General features: G+C 41.2%; 1 protein-coding gene across 1 annotated transcript in view; it reads right to left on the bottom strand.

Moving 5' to 3' along the window:
• The window catches only part of arhgef40 (Rho guanine nucleotide exchange factor (GEF) 40), a 63,386-nt gene that overhangs the window by 42,136 nt on the left and 4,210 nt on the right, over positions 1–17,040 (bottom strand). Inside the window, exons 2-3 of the mRNA XM_061710155.1 lie at positions 5,504–5,593; positions 3,607–3,714 (exon numbers count right to left, since the gene is read on the bottom strand). Coding sequence (XP_061566139.1) covers positions 3,607–3,714; positions 5,504–5,593 — 198 coding nt within the window. The remainder of the gene's footprint in view (positions 1–3,606; positions 3,715–5,503; positions 5,594–17,040) is intronic.

The following is a 17,040-nucleotide window of genomic DNA, read 5'->3' as shown; positions in this document are numbered from 1 at the left end:
GAAGGTGACAAATACAGTCTCAGCAGGTTTCACATCTGGGGTGCAGAGGTGCTCCTGTTCCACCTCCCTGAAGCCTCCTCTGCAGCCCGGGTCCTCTAGCCCATCGTTAACTGGTCTTTGGAGATGTCTATCTCCTGCTTTCAAATCAACATCCCGTTGTCATGGATACAAGCGTATGAATCCTCCAGGAAGGACAGCATCCAAACCAGCGAGGAAGAATGTTTCAAAAATCATAGTTTGAGTATAAAACCTCAGTAAAACCCTCAAGATGTAAAGACAGGCACAATTGGATGAGGGCGACTATGTGTTGAGACTCAAAACCACAGAAAGAAAGAAGAAGGTTCTGGTATTAGACTGGCTTGTCGTGGCCTGTCCCGAGCAGAGAACGTGTGCAGGGCTTTGAATTGAAAAGTGGTTAAAGCTTTACTGCCCCCGACCTTGCAAGACTGAAATGCAAAAATGGATCCATATAAACATCTGAAATAATGAGGAAAATCATGAGCTACTGTTTCTACTGCTGTAAAGAAACAAAGTCAAAGTCCATTTAAAAACGGCTTTATTATTTTTATTTATTTCCATTGTCTCTATTGGAATGGGCGATATACCGACAATATACCGTCCAAAAAATTCCTCACGATTTGTCATCTCGCGGTAAAAACGATAAATTCCCTTTGATAAAGTTTTGATTTATGGTTCTGCGTTAAATCCACAACGTACGGGAAGGAAGGAAGGAAGGAAGGAAGGAAGGAAGGAAGGAAGGAAGGAAGGAAGGAAGGAAGGAAGGAAGGAAGGAAGGAAGGAAGGGAAGGAAGGAAGGAAGGAAGAGAGGGAAAAAAGAAGGAAGGAAGAAAAGGGGAGAAGGGAGAAAACAAGGAAAGGAGGAAGGAAGGGAGAAAAGAGGAAGGGAAGGAGAGAGCAGGAGGAAAGAAGGTAGGAAGGAAGGAAGGAAATGAGAAAGAAGAAAGAAAGAAAGAAAGAAAGAAAGAAGAAAGAAAGAAAGAAAGAAAGAAAGAAAGAAAGAAAGAAAGAAAGAAAGAAAGAAAGAAAGAAAGAAAGAAAGAAAGAAAGAAAGAAAGAAAAAAGGATAAATTCCCGTTGATGACGATTTGTGTAACAAACATGGCGGATCTGAGAGCGAGATAGATTTATAGTTGAAAAGGTGGAGTTGAATTGGTATTTTTTTATCGTTATCAGGATAAATGCCGGAAATTATCGTGATACATTTTTTAGTCCATACCGCCCATCCCTAGTCTCTATATCCCAACTATCTGAACCGGGCTGGATGGATGCTTGACTGAGGTCTTCGTCTAACCAGGCACTGAGGTATGAGACTGAAAACCTGTTGGATTTGGTTTTCTATCACGAGGTTCCAGGGTTTCTGGAGAAAGACAAGGGATCTCATTCGGTCTTGTCGTAAAGGGTGAAAGCGTTCTCTGACACGAACAGTATAAACGTGGCCATGTGCATGCACGGCCTCGAGCCAACGATGTCAGGTCTCCAACACCTCCTACATGCAACAACATCAAGACATTCATGTTGTCATGTTTCATACTAGTTGTTTAGTGTAAGTTTTTGTCTCTATGTAGTCATTTTTCTGCGTTTTTGCGGTTGTTTTGTGTCTTTAAATCTCATCTAAGGTGTTTGGTGTCTCCTTTGAGTTGTTTTGATACCACAGTTCAGTTCACTTGTGTCTAGTGTTGTTTTTGACGTCACCCAGCAGCAGCGGCTAAACCAGACGAAACAACTTAAAAAATGTATATCAAGGATCTTTGTTTCGTGTCATTTCATTTCGTCTCATTTTGGTCAACGAAAATTAAGACACATTTTAGCAGTTTTTATATTGTAATGTACATTTTAGTCTCGTTTTTATTCCTGTACGATATTGCATTATATATTTAATTATCGTTATCGTCACATGACCGGCATTTCCGTTGCGTCTCGTCTCGTTTTCCTCAGGTGATAAAGGTTTGTTGACGACGATATTTAGTCATAATTTTCATTGACGAAAGCAACTTTACTTGTGTCCCTTCTTGTTTTTGTGCTTGTTTTTTCTTTTGTTTCTTTACTGTTTTTGGAAGTATTAAGTCCATGCCGAATCCATATAGTAGGAATGGGTGATATTTTACCGTTCACGATATACCGTCAAAAAAAATTCCTCACGATAAGAATTTGTCATCTCGCTGTAAAAACGATAAAAAAGATGAAGGAAAGGAAGGAAGGAAGGAAGGAAGGAAGGAAGGAAGAAGGAAGGAAGGAAACAAGGAAAGAAGGAAGGAAGGAAGGAAGGAAGGAAGGAAGGAAGGAAGGAAGGAAGGAAGGAAGGAAGGAAGGAAGGAAGGAAGGAAGGAGGGAAGGAAGGGGAGAAGGAAGGGAGAGAACAGGAAGGAAGAAGGAAGGAGAGAGCAGGAGGAAAGAAGGAGAAAGGGAAAAAAGAAGGAAGGAAGGAAAGGGGAGAAGGAAGGAAGGAAGGAAGGAAGAAAGGAAGGAAGGAAGGAAGGAAGGAAGGAAGGAAGGAAGGAAGGAAGGAAGGAAGGAAGGGAGTAAACAAGGAAAGGAGGAGAAAAGAGGAAGGGAAGAAGGAAGGAGAGAGCAGGAGGAAAGGAGGAAGGAAATGAGCCTGAAAAGAAAGAAAGAAAGAAAGAAAGAAAGAAAGAAAGAAAGAAAGAAAGAAGAAAGAAAGAAAGAAAGAAAGAAAGAAAGAAAGAAAGAAAGAAAGAAAGAAATGAGCCAGAAAGAAAGAAGGATAAATTCCCGTTGATGACGTTTTTTTGTAACAAACATGGCGGATCTGAGAGCGAGATAGATTTATAGTTACAAAGATGGAGTTGAATTGGTATTTTTTTTATCGTCATTTTTATCGTTATCGGGATAAATGCCAGAAATTATCGTGATACATTTTTTAGTCCATACCGCCCATCCCTACCGGACAGTGTGGGATTATGAATGTTTTGCATCTTTTGTGGCCGTTTTAACGACTAATTCTGACCGTCACGTCAAACAAAGCTTAGGCAGAGGTTCTTCCCCGACCTCTGTGGACACCGTGGCTACGTCCAGTCCTGATTAGTCCAGATTAACTTGAGCTTTGGGATTGGACCTTTAGGGCTTGACACTATACTGGAGAAATGAGTTTGACTTGGACTTAAAGTGAAACAGTTCTAAAACCCTTATCAGAAGTAAAAACCTAACAATCGCTTTTCTCCCCGTAGTGGATCTGCGTGGGATTACTTGAGCCTAAAGTCTCATATGCAACATAAATCTTAACTAGGATTTGTATAAATCGACTTCAGACATTCCACTTATGTCTTGAGACTTACTTTAACTGCCTCGTGCATGCCATAAAACTTGGGGCTGCTCAGGTCTCGGTTGACTTCAAGTCTAACTTGGACTAGTCGGGGAAAGATTTCAACAAAAAAGAAAAGAAAAAGAGAAAGGTACACTTCTGTCCATGCAGACATGAGCATCGCCCGAGGACCACTCTCAGCACAAGTATGGAGAAGCTAACAGATTTCCCACAGTATTCCAGAGCATGTGACGGCTCATTCTGCTTCTGATTAAACAGCTATGTGTGTGTTCGCGTCTGCAGTGTGTTTACAGTTGGGGACTCACACAGGCGTGCTGCTGGAGCTTGTGCAGGAGGTGTTTGGCAGGTACGAAGTAGTCGAGGAGGTAGCGGAGACTGTCGTGTTGATAGGTTGACTCCAAAACAGAGAAGACCTGCCAAACCGATGACACAGGAGATGAAAACAAAGAACCCTCAGCCCCTCATGACCTAAAAAGCAGACTTGGTTTCAGAACACATCCAATTGATTTTGAAAGCGATCCATTTCTCCATGAATGGGCCAGTATCTTCAACTGGACAGCATGTGATTAAATATTACAGCATTTCATTTGGTTTCATCGGAGACAAAGAAAAACCTACTGGAAGCAAGTTGACAACTCGCAAGAAACCAATTAGCCAAACTCTAATAACAGAAGACGCAGAAAGGGCTACAGTCTTCAGTCAACAGCCGAAACGCCTCAGGACTTATCAGTTTAACATCTTACGGTGATAAAGCTGGACTTTTAAAACACACTTATAAATATATTCGTCCGACTGAATTCAAACAGAATCAAAATCAGGAAAAAACACCCACATGAGGCCCTGAATATGTTCGGAACATATTTATCATCCAGAACAGTTCATTAGTGAGCTAAAGTTAAATGTTTTAGAATTTAGAATGTTGGAGAACTGGTTCAGTCACTTGTTTTGGTTTGGGAAAACTCCCAAAGTCCAACAGTTAATGAGCTATCACTCCCTCAGGACAAGCTAAGCTAAGCTACAATCAAAGCTCAACTTAACTCAACTGTTTATTTTCAATGTACTCTGTCATTTAGTCTGTCTGTTCAGTAAAACGTGCACAGAAAGCACCTATCACTGACTAAGAAGCTGAAGCACTAATGGCACTTTTCCAGTAGGACCTACTCGGCACGCCTCCACTCGGTTTGGTGCTTTCCCACTAGGGGTCTAACGTGCCGAGTAGATACTTTTCCTGTATCTATTCTGCCGAGGTTCTAAGCGGCTGAGTCGGCTGTATCTGACGTCATCACAATACAGGCCACCGATTGGTCGGATCCAAAATGGATATAAATAAACTACAATTAGCACAAAATAGAGCAGCAAGAGTGGCACTTAATTGTTCATTTAGAACCAATGTGGCAAGGATGCACTATAGTTTGACATGGTTAACTGTAGAGGCCAAGTTAACATGTAGTATCATAAAGTTTTCCAGAAATGCAATGATTGAGGGGAAGCCAGATTTCTTTAGAGATCAGTTACTAAATGCTGGTCTAAAGCATAATCATAATACTAGACAGGTAAGCTTAGGTTATTTGACACTTCCAAAACAAACTTCTGATATACTTAAAAGATCTGTTATTTATAGAGCCACCCAACAATGGAACACATTACCTGCAAATATGAAAAGTATCAAAAGCAAATATTTATTCAAAAGATCTATTAAACAAAAATGTATGAGTGAGACCACACAGTTAGAATAATCAATGTTTTTGTACATGATGCTTGACAAATGTTTCTCTATTTTTATATCTCTATTTTTATATTATTGCCATTTTTAATGTACTTAGATTTAGACTGACAAGTGTCAGTTTATTTTGTATGTTGTATTGTATGTTTATGTGATGTTTTATGTGGACCCCAGGAAGATTAGCAACCACGACTGTGGAAGCTAATGGGGATCTTGGGGAGCTTGCAGCTGCTTACAGCAGCAGCCTACTTCTGCTCCAGGTGCTGAATTGTTATGGAAAAGTAACCAGGCCGAGTCGAGCCGAGCCGAGCTGAGACGAGTCAAAAGCAGCATTCCCAGGAAGTGCTTAGAGGCAATGTTTGGCTATGACTGCTGATGTTGTTTATGTTGGTATGTAATGTCACTATCTGTAGATAATATGACCATGATCAAGATTTCTGCTAGGAACATATACTGTACGTGTGCACGGTGAGGTTTACCTGGGAGAGGAGGGGTGGCGCCGTGCTCTCAAAGGGGGGATAAAGAGACGAGAGCGCCCCCTGCACGCAGTCCTCCATTGCCTCCGAACCCTAGGAGACAAGGAGATGGCAAGAAGGGGTTAATCCATAGCTCGACACCGACTGAACCCCAACGTCTGTGTTTATGTTTAACAGACAGCTGGTCTCACTTTCTGCTGACACCCACATATACAAATACACACACACACACACACACACACACACACACACTCCACTTTCAACTTCCTGTTTTATAGTCTGGGGAGTGTCAAACATTTCCTCCGAGGGCCAGCAAACTCATGAGCCCCCAGAACAAAGCAGTGTGGTAACTCCCTAACACGTGTGTGCACGTGTGCACAGATGCACGTGCACGCCCTCCGGCGTGCTGGGGAAAGCCTGGGAGGTGGAGAGCCTGCAGAGACCACGCTACACAAAGTGTTTATTTTTCTACACGGCCCGTTGACATGGCAACCTGCAACTTTTCTCCCCTTTTTTTTTTCTCCCCCTCTCTTCAGTTCCCCCTCAGACCTTCCATTTGCTTCTCTCTCTCTCTACTTCGCTCCGTTTCACCTCCATCCCTGCCCTCTTTTTCTTCCCCGACACTCCGTTGTTTTTTTTTCTTCCCTCCTCTGATGTTACACCTCCACCCAACTTCTCTGATTGTCATCTGACAACAATTATGGCTGTTTCCAGAGCGCCGTGTTGGAAAACGACAAGAACCGAGGGGGATAATCGTAAAAAAAAAAGAAAGTAAACAAATAAAAAATACAGAGAGAACAGAGTGTATGGAAAAAGAGATGAGCAAGGAGCAACAGAGAGCTGGAGGGGGTGTAGAAGAACTGGGTTCAGCAGCATTAGGAGCAGTTTTTTGGGGGGGATCTTGTTTTTGTGTGCGGATGGTATTTGGGGTTAGCCACAGATGAGAACAGAACGAGCTTTAGAAAACAGTTTTATTGTGGCTCACTTCAGTTCCAAGTATTACGTCCTGTTTGCTTTTGTATTTGACTGAAAACTGAATGACAGAAATCGTTTTTGACACCGAGGACCAGAGTTGGGTAGTAACGAGTTACATTTACTCTGTTACATTTACTTGAGTAGGTTTTGGGACAATTTGTACTTTTAGGAGTAGTTTTGAATCACTATATTTTTTACTTTTACTTGAGTAGATTTGTGAAGAAGAAACTGTTACTCCGCTACATTAGGCTACGTTGAGCTCGTTACTTTTCTTTTATCCCTTTTATCCGCGTACGCGTCAATCTCATGACATCACTGGGTGATTCTTTGGGAAAAAACTTTGTTTTTGCATGTTTTGTCACATTTACACAGACTCAAACACACACAGAGTTTCTATGAGTTCATGTTTGTTCTAGTTCTGCCTGGTTAAAAAAGAAAAGTACAAAGGCTTGAAATTTTGTGCTTAATTTATTTTTTTATTCTGTTATTATTTATTAAAGTACTTGAATTTACTTTAATATTATTTTAATTTAAGCTATTTTTTATTTTGTATTAATTTTAATTTATTTTATTGATTTAATTTACCTGAAGATGATTATTTTGTACTTTTGTCTGTTTGAATGGTTATGTTAAAAAAATAAATCAGACGTTACTCAACAGTTACTCAGTACTTGAGTGTTTTTTCACAAGGTACTTTTTTACTTTTACTCAAGTAATTATTTGGATGACTAGTTTTTACTTCTACTTGAACTATTCTGAAGTAACAGTACTTTTACTTGAGTACAATTTTTGGCTCCTCTACCCACCTCTGCCGAGGACACAGTAATTCTTTACATACGGAGGTTTACGGTTATTTGGTCCACTTCTTGAATGAAGATGTAAAACCTGGAGGGCACAAAGTCCACTTATTTCTTCGGGGGGGCTCCAGTTTAAGAGCTGCTCTGCTATAGTTGCTCAAAGTCTGTCAAGAGAAATAAAAAAAAGAAGAAAAGAGGCTCTGTTTCCTAACTACTTGGGCTGAGAAGTTAATGGCCCAAATGTTGGATTGGCTATGGGTTCAGATTGATTTATTTTTTTTTTTTCCAAAGTAACAGAGAATTTTGATGAGAGCTATACTTGGAAACATGGAGAGCGACCAACGGCATGGCTTCCATAAATGTTGCCGGAGAACACAGCTCGGTTTTCCAGTGACGGAGCACTCGGAGGTCAGGTTATTCCTTTGGCGTTCAGAGAACACAACCCCACGGGACGTCTGTATGGGAAGCACGCATAAAATCTAACTTTTAGATTTATTGCCTTGTTTTATTTTAACTATTTTCTACCTTTTCAGGTAATTGAACTCAGTAACAGGCAGAGCTGGGTAGAGGAGCCAACAATTGTACTCAAGTAAAAGTACTGTTACTTCAGAATAATATGACTCAAGTAGAAGTAAAAAGTAGTCATCCAAATAATTACTTGAGTAAAAGTAAAAAAGTACTTGGTGAAAAAACTACTCAAGTACTGAGTAACTGTTGAGTAACGTCTGATTTATTTTTTTAACACAACAATTCAAACAGACAAAAGTACAAAATAATCATCTTCAGGTAAATTAAATCAATAAAATAATAAAATAAATTAAAATTAATAAAAAATAAAAAATTAAAATAATCTTAAAGTAAATTCAAGTACTTTAATAAATAATAAAATAAAAGAATAACAGAATAAAAAAATAAATTAAGCACAAGTAGCACAAAATTTCCAGCCTTAGTACTTTTCTTTTTTAACCAGGCAAAACTAGAACAAACATGAACTCATAGAAACTCTGTGTGTGTTTGAGTCTGTGTAAATGTGACAAAACATGCAAAAACAAACATTTTTCCCAAAGAATCACTCAGTGATGTCATGAGATTGACGCATACACGGATAAAAGGGATAAAAGAAAAGTAACAGCTCAACGTAGCCTAATGTAGCGGAGTAAGAGTAACAGTTTCTTCTTCACAAATCTACTCAAGTAAAAGTAAAAAGTATAGTGATTCAAAACTACTCCTAAAAGTACAGAATTTCCCAAAACTTACTCAAGTAAATGTAATGGAGTAAACGTAACTCGTTACTACCCACCTCTGGTAACAGGTTACAGTGCAATGATGGCAGAAATAAACCGTACTCAGTGAGTCCACCGCACAGAAAGTGGCAACAAATGCTCGTAAAAGTCTTTTCAAAGTTGCATAATTTGTGTATATTCGAGAAGGTGTGTGAATGCATTGGGTACGATAATTGACAGTCTGACACACAGTGTATAGTAAAGAGTGTAGAGGTAGTAAAAAAAGGTTCATACTGCCGTCTGGCTCACTGACAAAACATACTGAGCGGAGTAAAAGCACAGCGGGGGGTTGAGGGGATTGTAAGGCGAGCCAGCAGGAACTTCCTCTTAGACGAAAGGCTTTTTGAAAGCATTCTGCACGACTCCAGCTAATTCAGCTCTTCATTAAACCTGACGTTCATTTTATGCCATCTAGGTCCACCCGCCAAAGACACAACCGTCAATGTGTAATCACACTGACTATAAATAAAAATGGATCAAAGTTTGTGCTTCATTGAGTCATTGCAGAGCCTCCGCAGTTTCAACACTTCTCACAGTCGCAACTCTGACTCCATCTGGCCCTGCAAGCGTCTTGGGATAAAATATGTATCTTGTGCCGACTGAACCAAAACTATGGTATCATTTCCACTCAGAGGGATTTAAACCGGGCATACACTGTGCGATTATCGGCTCGTTTTGAGCCGATTTTCCAGTCGTGCGACTTTTTTTTGATCGGGCCCGATTTTGACCCAATCGTTGCTCGTGCCTCGTGCAGTGTACGTGGGGTAACGACGAGAGATCAACACCTCACGACGAGCTCCCGATCAGGAATCGTGAGGTCACAAGAAAATCAAGCATGTTTGAAATCCTGGTCGCTCCTCGTGAAGGAGTCGCACAGTTGAAGCAGCTAAGACCCGATTTGCCTCATCCTTTCGCAGAGAGCATGCGCAATCTCTGATGTCACGTCAAAAACTATTATTTGCAGTTTAAGTGTTGCAAATTCACATTACAAATAATGTTTTAATAGCAAAAAAAGACAGCATTTCCACGTATGCCGCGTACCCTGCGCCGTAGGCTCTGCGTTGGTGTAACGCGGAACCATAAATCAGCCTTTAGTGTGTGCGCTGTCTGCTGTTCGGAACCCCTTTTTTTTCTCTTCTCATTTTGCTGGGACGTCGGGTTCCTCCGCCGAGACACAACTTTTGCGGTTTGCGTTCTTTGTTGTGTCAAAAAATGATGCGCAGTGCACACCCAATCAGAAACGGTACAGATATTTTGGGATTTTTTTAATATATATATATATATAATTATAAAAAAATAAAGGATCCCATAACCTTTGATCGGGTGGGCAGGACGCACGTTTGGGTTGGAACAGCCCACCCCTGCCCCAAAACCGGCCTCGAGTTCCAGTACACAGAGGTCCGACGGGAGGATTATGATCGTATAGTGTGAGCAGACTGGTCGCATCCGAGCATCGGCTCGTACAATGTGAGAACATAGATCGTGGGCTCTGAACATTTGAACTCCGCGATCTAGTCGTGCAGTGTGAGATGGGGCAGTCTCATACGATTTAAAATATCGCACAGTGTACTGTATGCCCGGCTTTACTGGTATAAACATGTGAAGAAGTCCAACTTCGTCATGATGCCGTTCATGTTGAAACCAGCAGACTAGTCTAGTTCAAAGCCTGAAACAATATTTCGTCTCAATCGGTCACGATGTCCGATGATGCTGTATACGTAACATCTTTTCCAGATCACACGCCATGCAACAGAGTATAGCTGTATTTACTTCCAAAGAAAGGAACCTCTGTCTCAAAGTGAAATCATTCAGATGGTCTGGGAATGACGACTAGTACACAGAGGAAAAGAAGGAAGCTGCTTACCCAACAAATTGTAAAACCATTATAAAATGTACATTTGTTCCGTGTTTGATGACGTCTTTAGCAACACAACCACGAGGCATCTCAGGTCAGGTCAACTCCTGTTTACGTCAACCCTCACAATGCCAATGCATATAACTCAATTATTGAATCATCTTGCCATTCTTGTACACTCATTTGTGTGCAAGGAACAAGGCATCGCTCGTGTGTCCATAAATTAGATTTTCATGCCGGACAGACTCTGATGTAAAAGCTTCTCTTTTAAGGGTCTACAGGTGTAATTCTGTTATTCTTCAGGCACTTAGACAAACGCAATTATATGCATTTTAGTGGGAAAATGGAAGTGCAGTTACATTTGAGATTTATGTAAATCAAATGAGCAAATGACCTTCAGAGAACTATCTGTACAGTTGCTATTACCAAGTTAAACCAGACAAAGGTCTTGGAGACGACTGACCTCGATGGTCCTGCTGGGTTCTTCCTTGGTCAACTTCTCCTCCAGCGTTATAGTAAATGTCTTGGTTGTTTCTTGCTGAGTGATTACATACATCTAAATTGAACCAATGGGTGTATTCCTCAAGTATTATGTATATGACGGATGTTTTGTCCTTGTAATATTCGAGTGGTCTTAAAGATGAGAGGCAAACAAACAAACTAGCTTCCAAAGAAACATGAATGTTTATATCTGGCATGCTGGGCATGCTCATAGGTCCTTGACTGGACAAGGTCACGAGTATGAATCCATTAAATGGTGGAGAAGCTGATTTCTGAAATACTCTTCTGTCTTGTGCACTAGACTTGTTGAACATCAGATTCGTGGGCTTCATCAAAGAGCTGTGCATTGTCTCAACCACAAACAGTTTCAATGTGCAGAGCCGGGGGGAGTATCAAAGTAAAAGGATTAACTGTAGAGCACTAATGACACGTCTTGACAGCTTAATTGTTTTTCAAAACTAACATGGTTTGATGATACTAATCAGTTTCATAATCAAGAGTGATGAATGAATGCTAAAGATAACTTTGGATGTGATACTTGCCCCCAAAATAACAAGAAAACTGGCAAGATGCAGCGCCTTCTGCTTCCTTCTATTTTTACTATGGAAACCAAATGGTGCAACCTTTCGACGAATCACAAACTGTATATTTCTGTTTATGTCTTCACAAATTTAATTCAGGAGGGACATCGTCAGAACATATCTGTAAACAGTTCATGCAATCCTCCATTTATAGATATGTCTACCTTAAAGGCGCCGTGTCGTGCTTCTGTGACATCCTTTAGTCAAAATACACGAATACAGCTCCAAAACTCCCTTTTCAGCCACATCTTTACAACTCTATTGAAAGCAGCCAGTTTTGAGGGATGAAGTCAGTCACCACCTTCCAGTGCACCTGCTGTAAAAGGGGCGTTACCGCTGTACACTACCCACTTCTGACCTACAGCAAATGCAGCATAATGTGAAGTTGTGTAGACGTTAACAAGCTCGGATAATTCTGATCGGATCTGGATCATTGACAGGGTGCTTTCTCTTTTTCCAAATTAAAATTCCAGACTTTTCCCAGACTTTTTTAAAACTGATTTTTTTTTTCCCCAAGACCTTAACCTTACGTACTTGTATACTTGTGTGGCTACTGCCTACTTCATTGGTTTAGATTGTACCAATTGTGTTTATTAGAAATGTTTGTTAGAATTTTTTATAGGCTAGTATTCAATGAACGAATGCATTATTCACAGTAAATTATGTTTTTACTGATGAAAATGTTTCAAAACATGAAAATCACAAGTACATGAAATTCACTTCAAACAAGTGTCACAAAGACTATCTATAAAAACACATGAATGGATGGATGAATGTATGTAGAATTCAGTCTCTTCACTCGCATCTTATTTTTTCTGTCCTTGACATGACTGATCTTATCTTTATGTTATCTCATTTTAACTTCTGAACAAGCTATATCACAACACATAAAAGTGCATATTTGACCTAGCTCACTTGGTAAGAACAAAAAATAAACTATTTTTATAGTTTATAGTTGAATAAACTATAAGTTTTATAGCCTACCTTTCTATTTCTCATTTCACAATGCCTTTGAGCATACTGTAAAATTCTACCATATATTTTTTCCCCATACTTTATTAAGACTTTCACACAAAATTCAAGACTTTTCAAGGTCTGGAAAACAGTGTTTCAAAATTCCATACTTATTAAGACTTTCAAGACTTACGCAAGCACCCTGATGTCACAGTATCCTGCAACTCTGAAGGACTATCTGAATTAGTGTGTGTTATGTCAGAGGTTATGGTTTGATGGTGACTCTAAACACCAGGGAAAAAGTAACGTAAATTTTCCATACAGCAAAAGTGGCTACGTTGATTTTGGAGGAAACTTTATTAGTAAGGCGGTACTTGTATGGAAGAGGCCAAATATTTCAACTATTCAACTTATCCAGATCTTGATTAATGGGATACTTTCGTATAGCTGGGACTTCTCATTGAAATAGTTATCACCTGTTATCTTTTCCTAAGTTGTTTTCATACCAGATAGTCCAGTCGACTCCATAGGCTTGGGGATTTGCTTTCATGGTCGCCTTTGTGAAATAAAAGCCATCCCTTCGAGTAACGTATTCCTGTACTGGCCTGTGGTGGCGCTGCAGTAAGGACTACTGAAGGAGAAGACAGGATAAACATGGAAGAAGGAACATCGCACGTCTATTGGTTAAAGCAGCTACTTCATTACAGCTTTGACTCTGTCCTCACGCCACGTCGGACTGCTGAACATGTCATATGTTTAGACTGTGTATACCCACAATGCTCCACATTGTAGTCCACTTCCTGCATCTGGTGTGCATATTTTAGGCAGAGCAGAGCCTCCTTCTTTGACCCGATTCAGACCACCCTGGTGGGAATGCTAAGAGACAGACGGACCTCAGATAGCGAGATCACGGGGGGGTTCAGTTGCTATCCTGTGGATTGTCCTGGTCAGTGATGGATGGATCAAGCAGAAAAGAGACACAAGCTAAAGGTCCTGACACAGTTACTGTTAATTATGTGTTTAATGTGTTAATACAGAACAAATGGACAGCACATGTCTGTGTATCATCATGTTTGTACGATGGATATGAGGCACAGCTCAGAAAACTGTCAGAATCCTCGTCTTTAATCTCTGCATGAAGACTAAAAGGGATGAGACAAGTGTCTTCCAGGAAAATGAGAAAACAATAGAGAGAAGCTGACAGCGGGATCAAATAAAGAGAGAGGAAAGAGCAGGGAATAAGACAAAAGGAGGGGAAAAAAACAGAACAAATCTGAGTTGAGAAATAAGCTGGAAATGTTACGGTGTGAAGGAGTAACACTGAGGAACCCAGACAGATTTACATGGAGGGAGAGCTCAGACAGAAAGAGGAAAAGAGAGGAAAAAGGAGGCGGCTGTCCAGGGGGACAGATCGATGGGAAACAAGAGCAGCAGCAACCATGATGGAAACCAGATGTACATGAAGGACAGAAAGAGAGAGGGAGAGCAGCGGAGAGCAGAGAAGTCTGCAGAATGTGGAACTGATGGACGACAACGTGAGGAGGACAAAAACGAGAGGTGCAGGCCAAAAACAGAAAAGAGAGAAGAGGAAAGGTGAAGAAAGGAGGGGGGGGGGGGGGTAGACAGACACAAGGAAATAAAAATGAAGAGAAAGAAAAGGAAGAGGCCCTAACATGGATTTCCGTTCGTAAATCAGCTTGTACGATCAAACCCTTGTTTTTTTTTGACGGCTACATGCTGGAATCTGAGATTTTAAAGGAGCTTGAGGCTCCTTTTAAGAAATGAGACTCTCTAGCGCCACCCTTCACCACGACGGCCGTTGGGGGGTACTGCAGCCAACAGCGAAGCCGGCACGGGAGAACGGGGAGAACGTGCATGCAGCGTCATGTGACGTCACATCCGCAGGACAGCGCGGGAAATTCGTCCTCCGAATTGCAGCACATTTTGCAGCACACAGCCTGTTCAAGGCAACGGAGAGATACGGTAGAGGGCTCATTCTTTTGGGTTTGGAACGCTTCATCTGACATTATTACTAGAAAACTTAAAACGTATACGCATTTTTTTCATAAATCCTGCATCAAGCTCCTTTAATACTGTCCCAGTTCCTGATCTATCAGAACTGGTCACAGTCCGCCGTCTTCCTTATGCATCTTCTGAGTTAACAGCTTAAGATCATGTTACCTTGGAAATGAAGCTACTTTTTTCATAATGTGCCTCGTCATTATCAATGTCTGCGCTTTATTGAGCCGTGTGCAGCTGTGTCCAGCTATGTCCAGCTGTGTCCAGCTGTGGTAAAGGTCCAGAGCAGGAGCAGTCAATATCTAACAATTTCAAGTCAAATACTGACGGACATATGCATTCATGGATTAGCCGTATATTAAAAACACAGGCAAAAAGGTGCTTTTTTAGATCCACGAGGCAAGGCAAACGGCACATTTGTCACAAAAATGTAGCTCGAGACTTACATAAAGGTACTACATCTAAAACCACCCAAAAAATATCTTTGAGAATTCAGTAGTACAATCACCTGCCAAATCCTTTGCTGAGGTCTACTAATACGTGAGTGTTTTAATAATACTTTTTAACAGTGTAAGATATGAAAACTACAACAATAAAGGTGTCCTGTCAGTTTGCATGGGAGCATTCATTTGGGTGTTCCAAGTCACTACCGACTGAAAGGTTTGATGTATCACAACCCTGTAACTTTCCTCAGGTGGCTTACGTCTGAAAACAGAGAGATAAAGGCATGTTTTCATGTTGTTGTTTCTTTCTTTAACAAATTCTGTTGAATATTTCATTGAAACAACAGGAAAGTTTGCCCCTCGTCAGCGATGAGCTGGGACAGGCTCCAGCAGAACCCCCTGACCCCGTAAAGGTAAAACAGGTACAGAAAATGGATGGATGGATGGATGGATGGATGGATGGATGATGGATGGATGGATGGATGATGGATGGATGATTAGATGAATGCATGGATGGATGGATGGATGGATGGATGGATGGATGGATGGATGGATGATGGATGGATGGATGGATGATGGATGGATGATTAGATGAATGCATGGATGGATGGATGGATGGATGGATGGATGGATGGATGGATGGATGGATGGATGGATGGATGGATGATTGGATGGATGGATGGATGATGGATGGATGGATGGATGGATGGATGGATGGATGGACGGACGGACGGACGGACGGGCGGGCGGATGGATGGATGGATGGATGGATGGATGGATGGATGATTGGATGATTGGATGGATGGATGGATGATGGATGATTGGATGGATGGATGGATGGATGGATGATTGGATGGATGGATGGATGGATGGATGGATGGATGATTGGATGGATGGATGGATGATGGATGATTGGATGGATGGATGGATGGATGATTGGATGGATGGATGGATGGATGGATGGATGATTGGATGGATGGATGGATGGATGGATGGATGATTGGATGGATGGATGGATGGATGGATGAGTGGATGGATGGACGGACGGATGAATGGATGATGGATGGGTGGGTGGATAGATGGGTGGATGCAGGGGTTAATTTGTGCCGGATCCTGCCGGAACAAGATCCGGCACCTCTCGATTTTGGCCTCCCTGCGTTCCGGGACTTATTTGGGCAGATCCGGCACCTCTCGTATATATAAAACAATAATAATATAAAAAAGTTTTTTTTTAATGTATAAAAAATAATAATATGCATAAATTCATTTACAGAACAAATCCCAAGCATTTCATGTTGTTTATAAAGATTTAACGTCATTTGAAAGAGTCGGAGATTTGTTGATGCAATGAAAAGATGGGCCCGCAAACCACGCCCCTGACCAAAAAAACTTTGGAAATTTGCTGGATCTGGGGAGCAAGCAGCGAGCAACGCAAACATGTCAAAAAGACAGTTGAATTTACTGTCTTTTTCAAAAAGAAGGAAGAGTTGCATGATTCTTCAAAACGAATCAGCAAGCGGCAATGAGGGCAGCTGCAGCACAATCAATGTGGTCCTTGCGCCGCGGACACATACACATGAATGGATTTGTGTCGGTTGCTGTGGATTATGTTCTCACTACAAATAAAAAAACGGGCTGAAGCCCCCCCAAATTTGATCTCAGCCCCCCAACAAAATTAAGAGGACATTTTTCCCTTTCCAACGATACCAATATTGTGTTTGTACAATTTAAAACGGCGTTATTTTGGGGTTGATGCAGCCGCATCTCTCTGCCTGCCGTCACTGCACTGTGTCCAGCAATGTCCCGCCCACAGCACCATCTGATTGGTTACACACAGAGACAGGCATGGGAAACAGCCAATCAGCGGTGAAGGCTGTGCACGCGCTGTGCTCACACACAAACAGAGGAGCGGAGAATATTAGTTATTAATTATTTAGTTATTAATATTAGTTTAGCCGGGTAGAGAAGCTCCGGAGAGGATATGTTTCCAAGGTAAGTTAAGGCAGCAGACACCCTATTATTGTTATTCTAGCTTTCCAAAGTGCACCAGATTGATGCATTTAAATGCATTATGCTCAAAAAATTTCCCGGTGGATGGATGGATGGATGGATGGATGGATGGATGGATGGAT

The sequence above is a fragment of the Cololabis saira genome, chromosome 20 (assembly GCF_033807715.1).
Source record: "Cololabis saira isolate AMF1-May2022 chromosome 20, fColSai1.1, whole genome shotgun sequence".
In the NCBI taxonomy this organism is placed as follows: Eukaryota; Metazoa; Chordata; class Actinopteri; order Beloniformes; family Belonidae; genus Cololabis; species Cololabis saira.
This window is presented reverse-complemented; position numbering and strand designations above follow the sequence as displayed.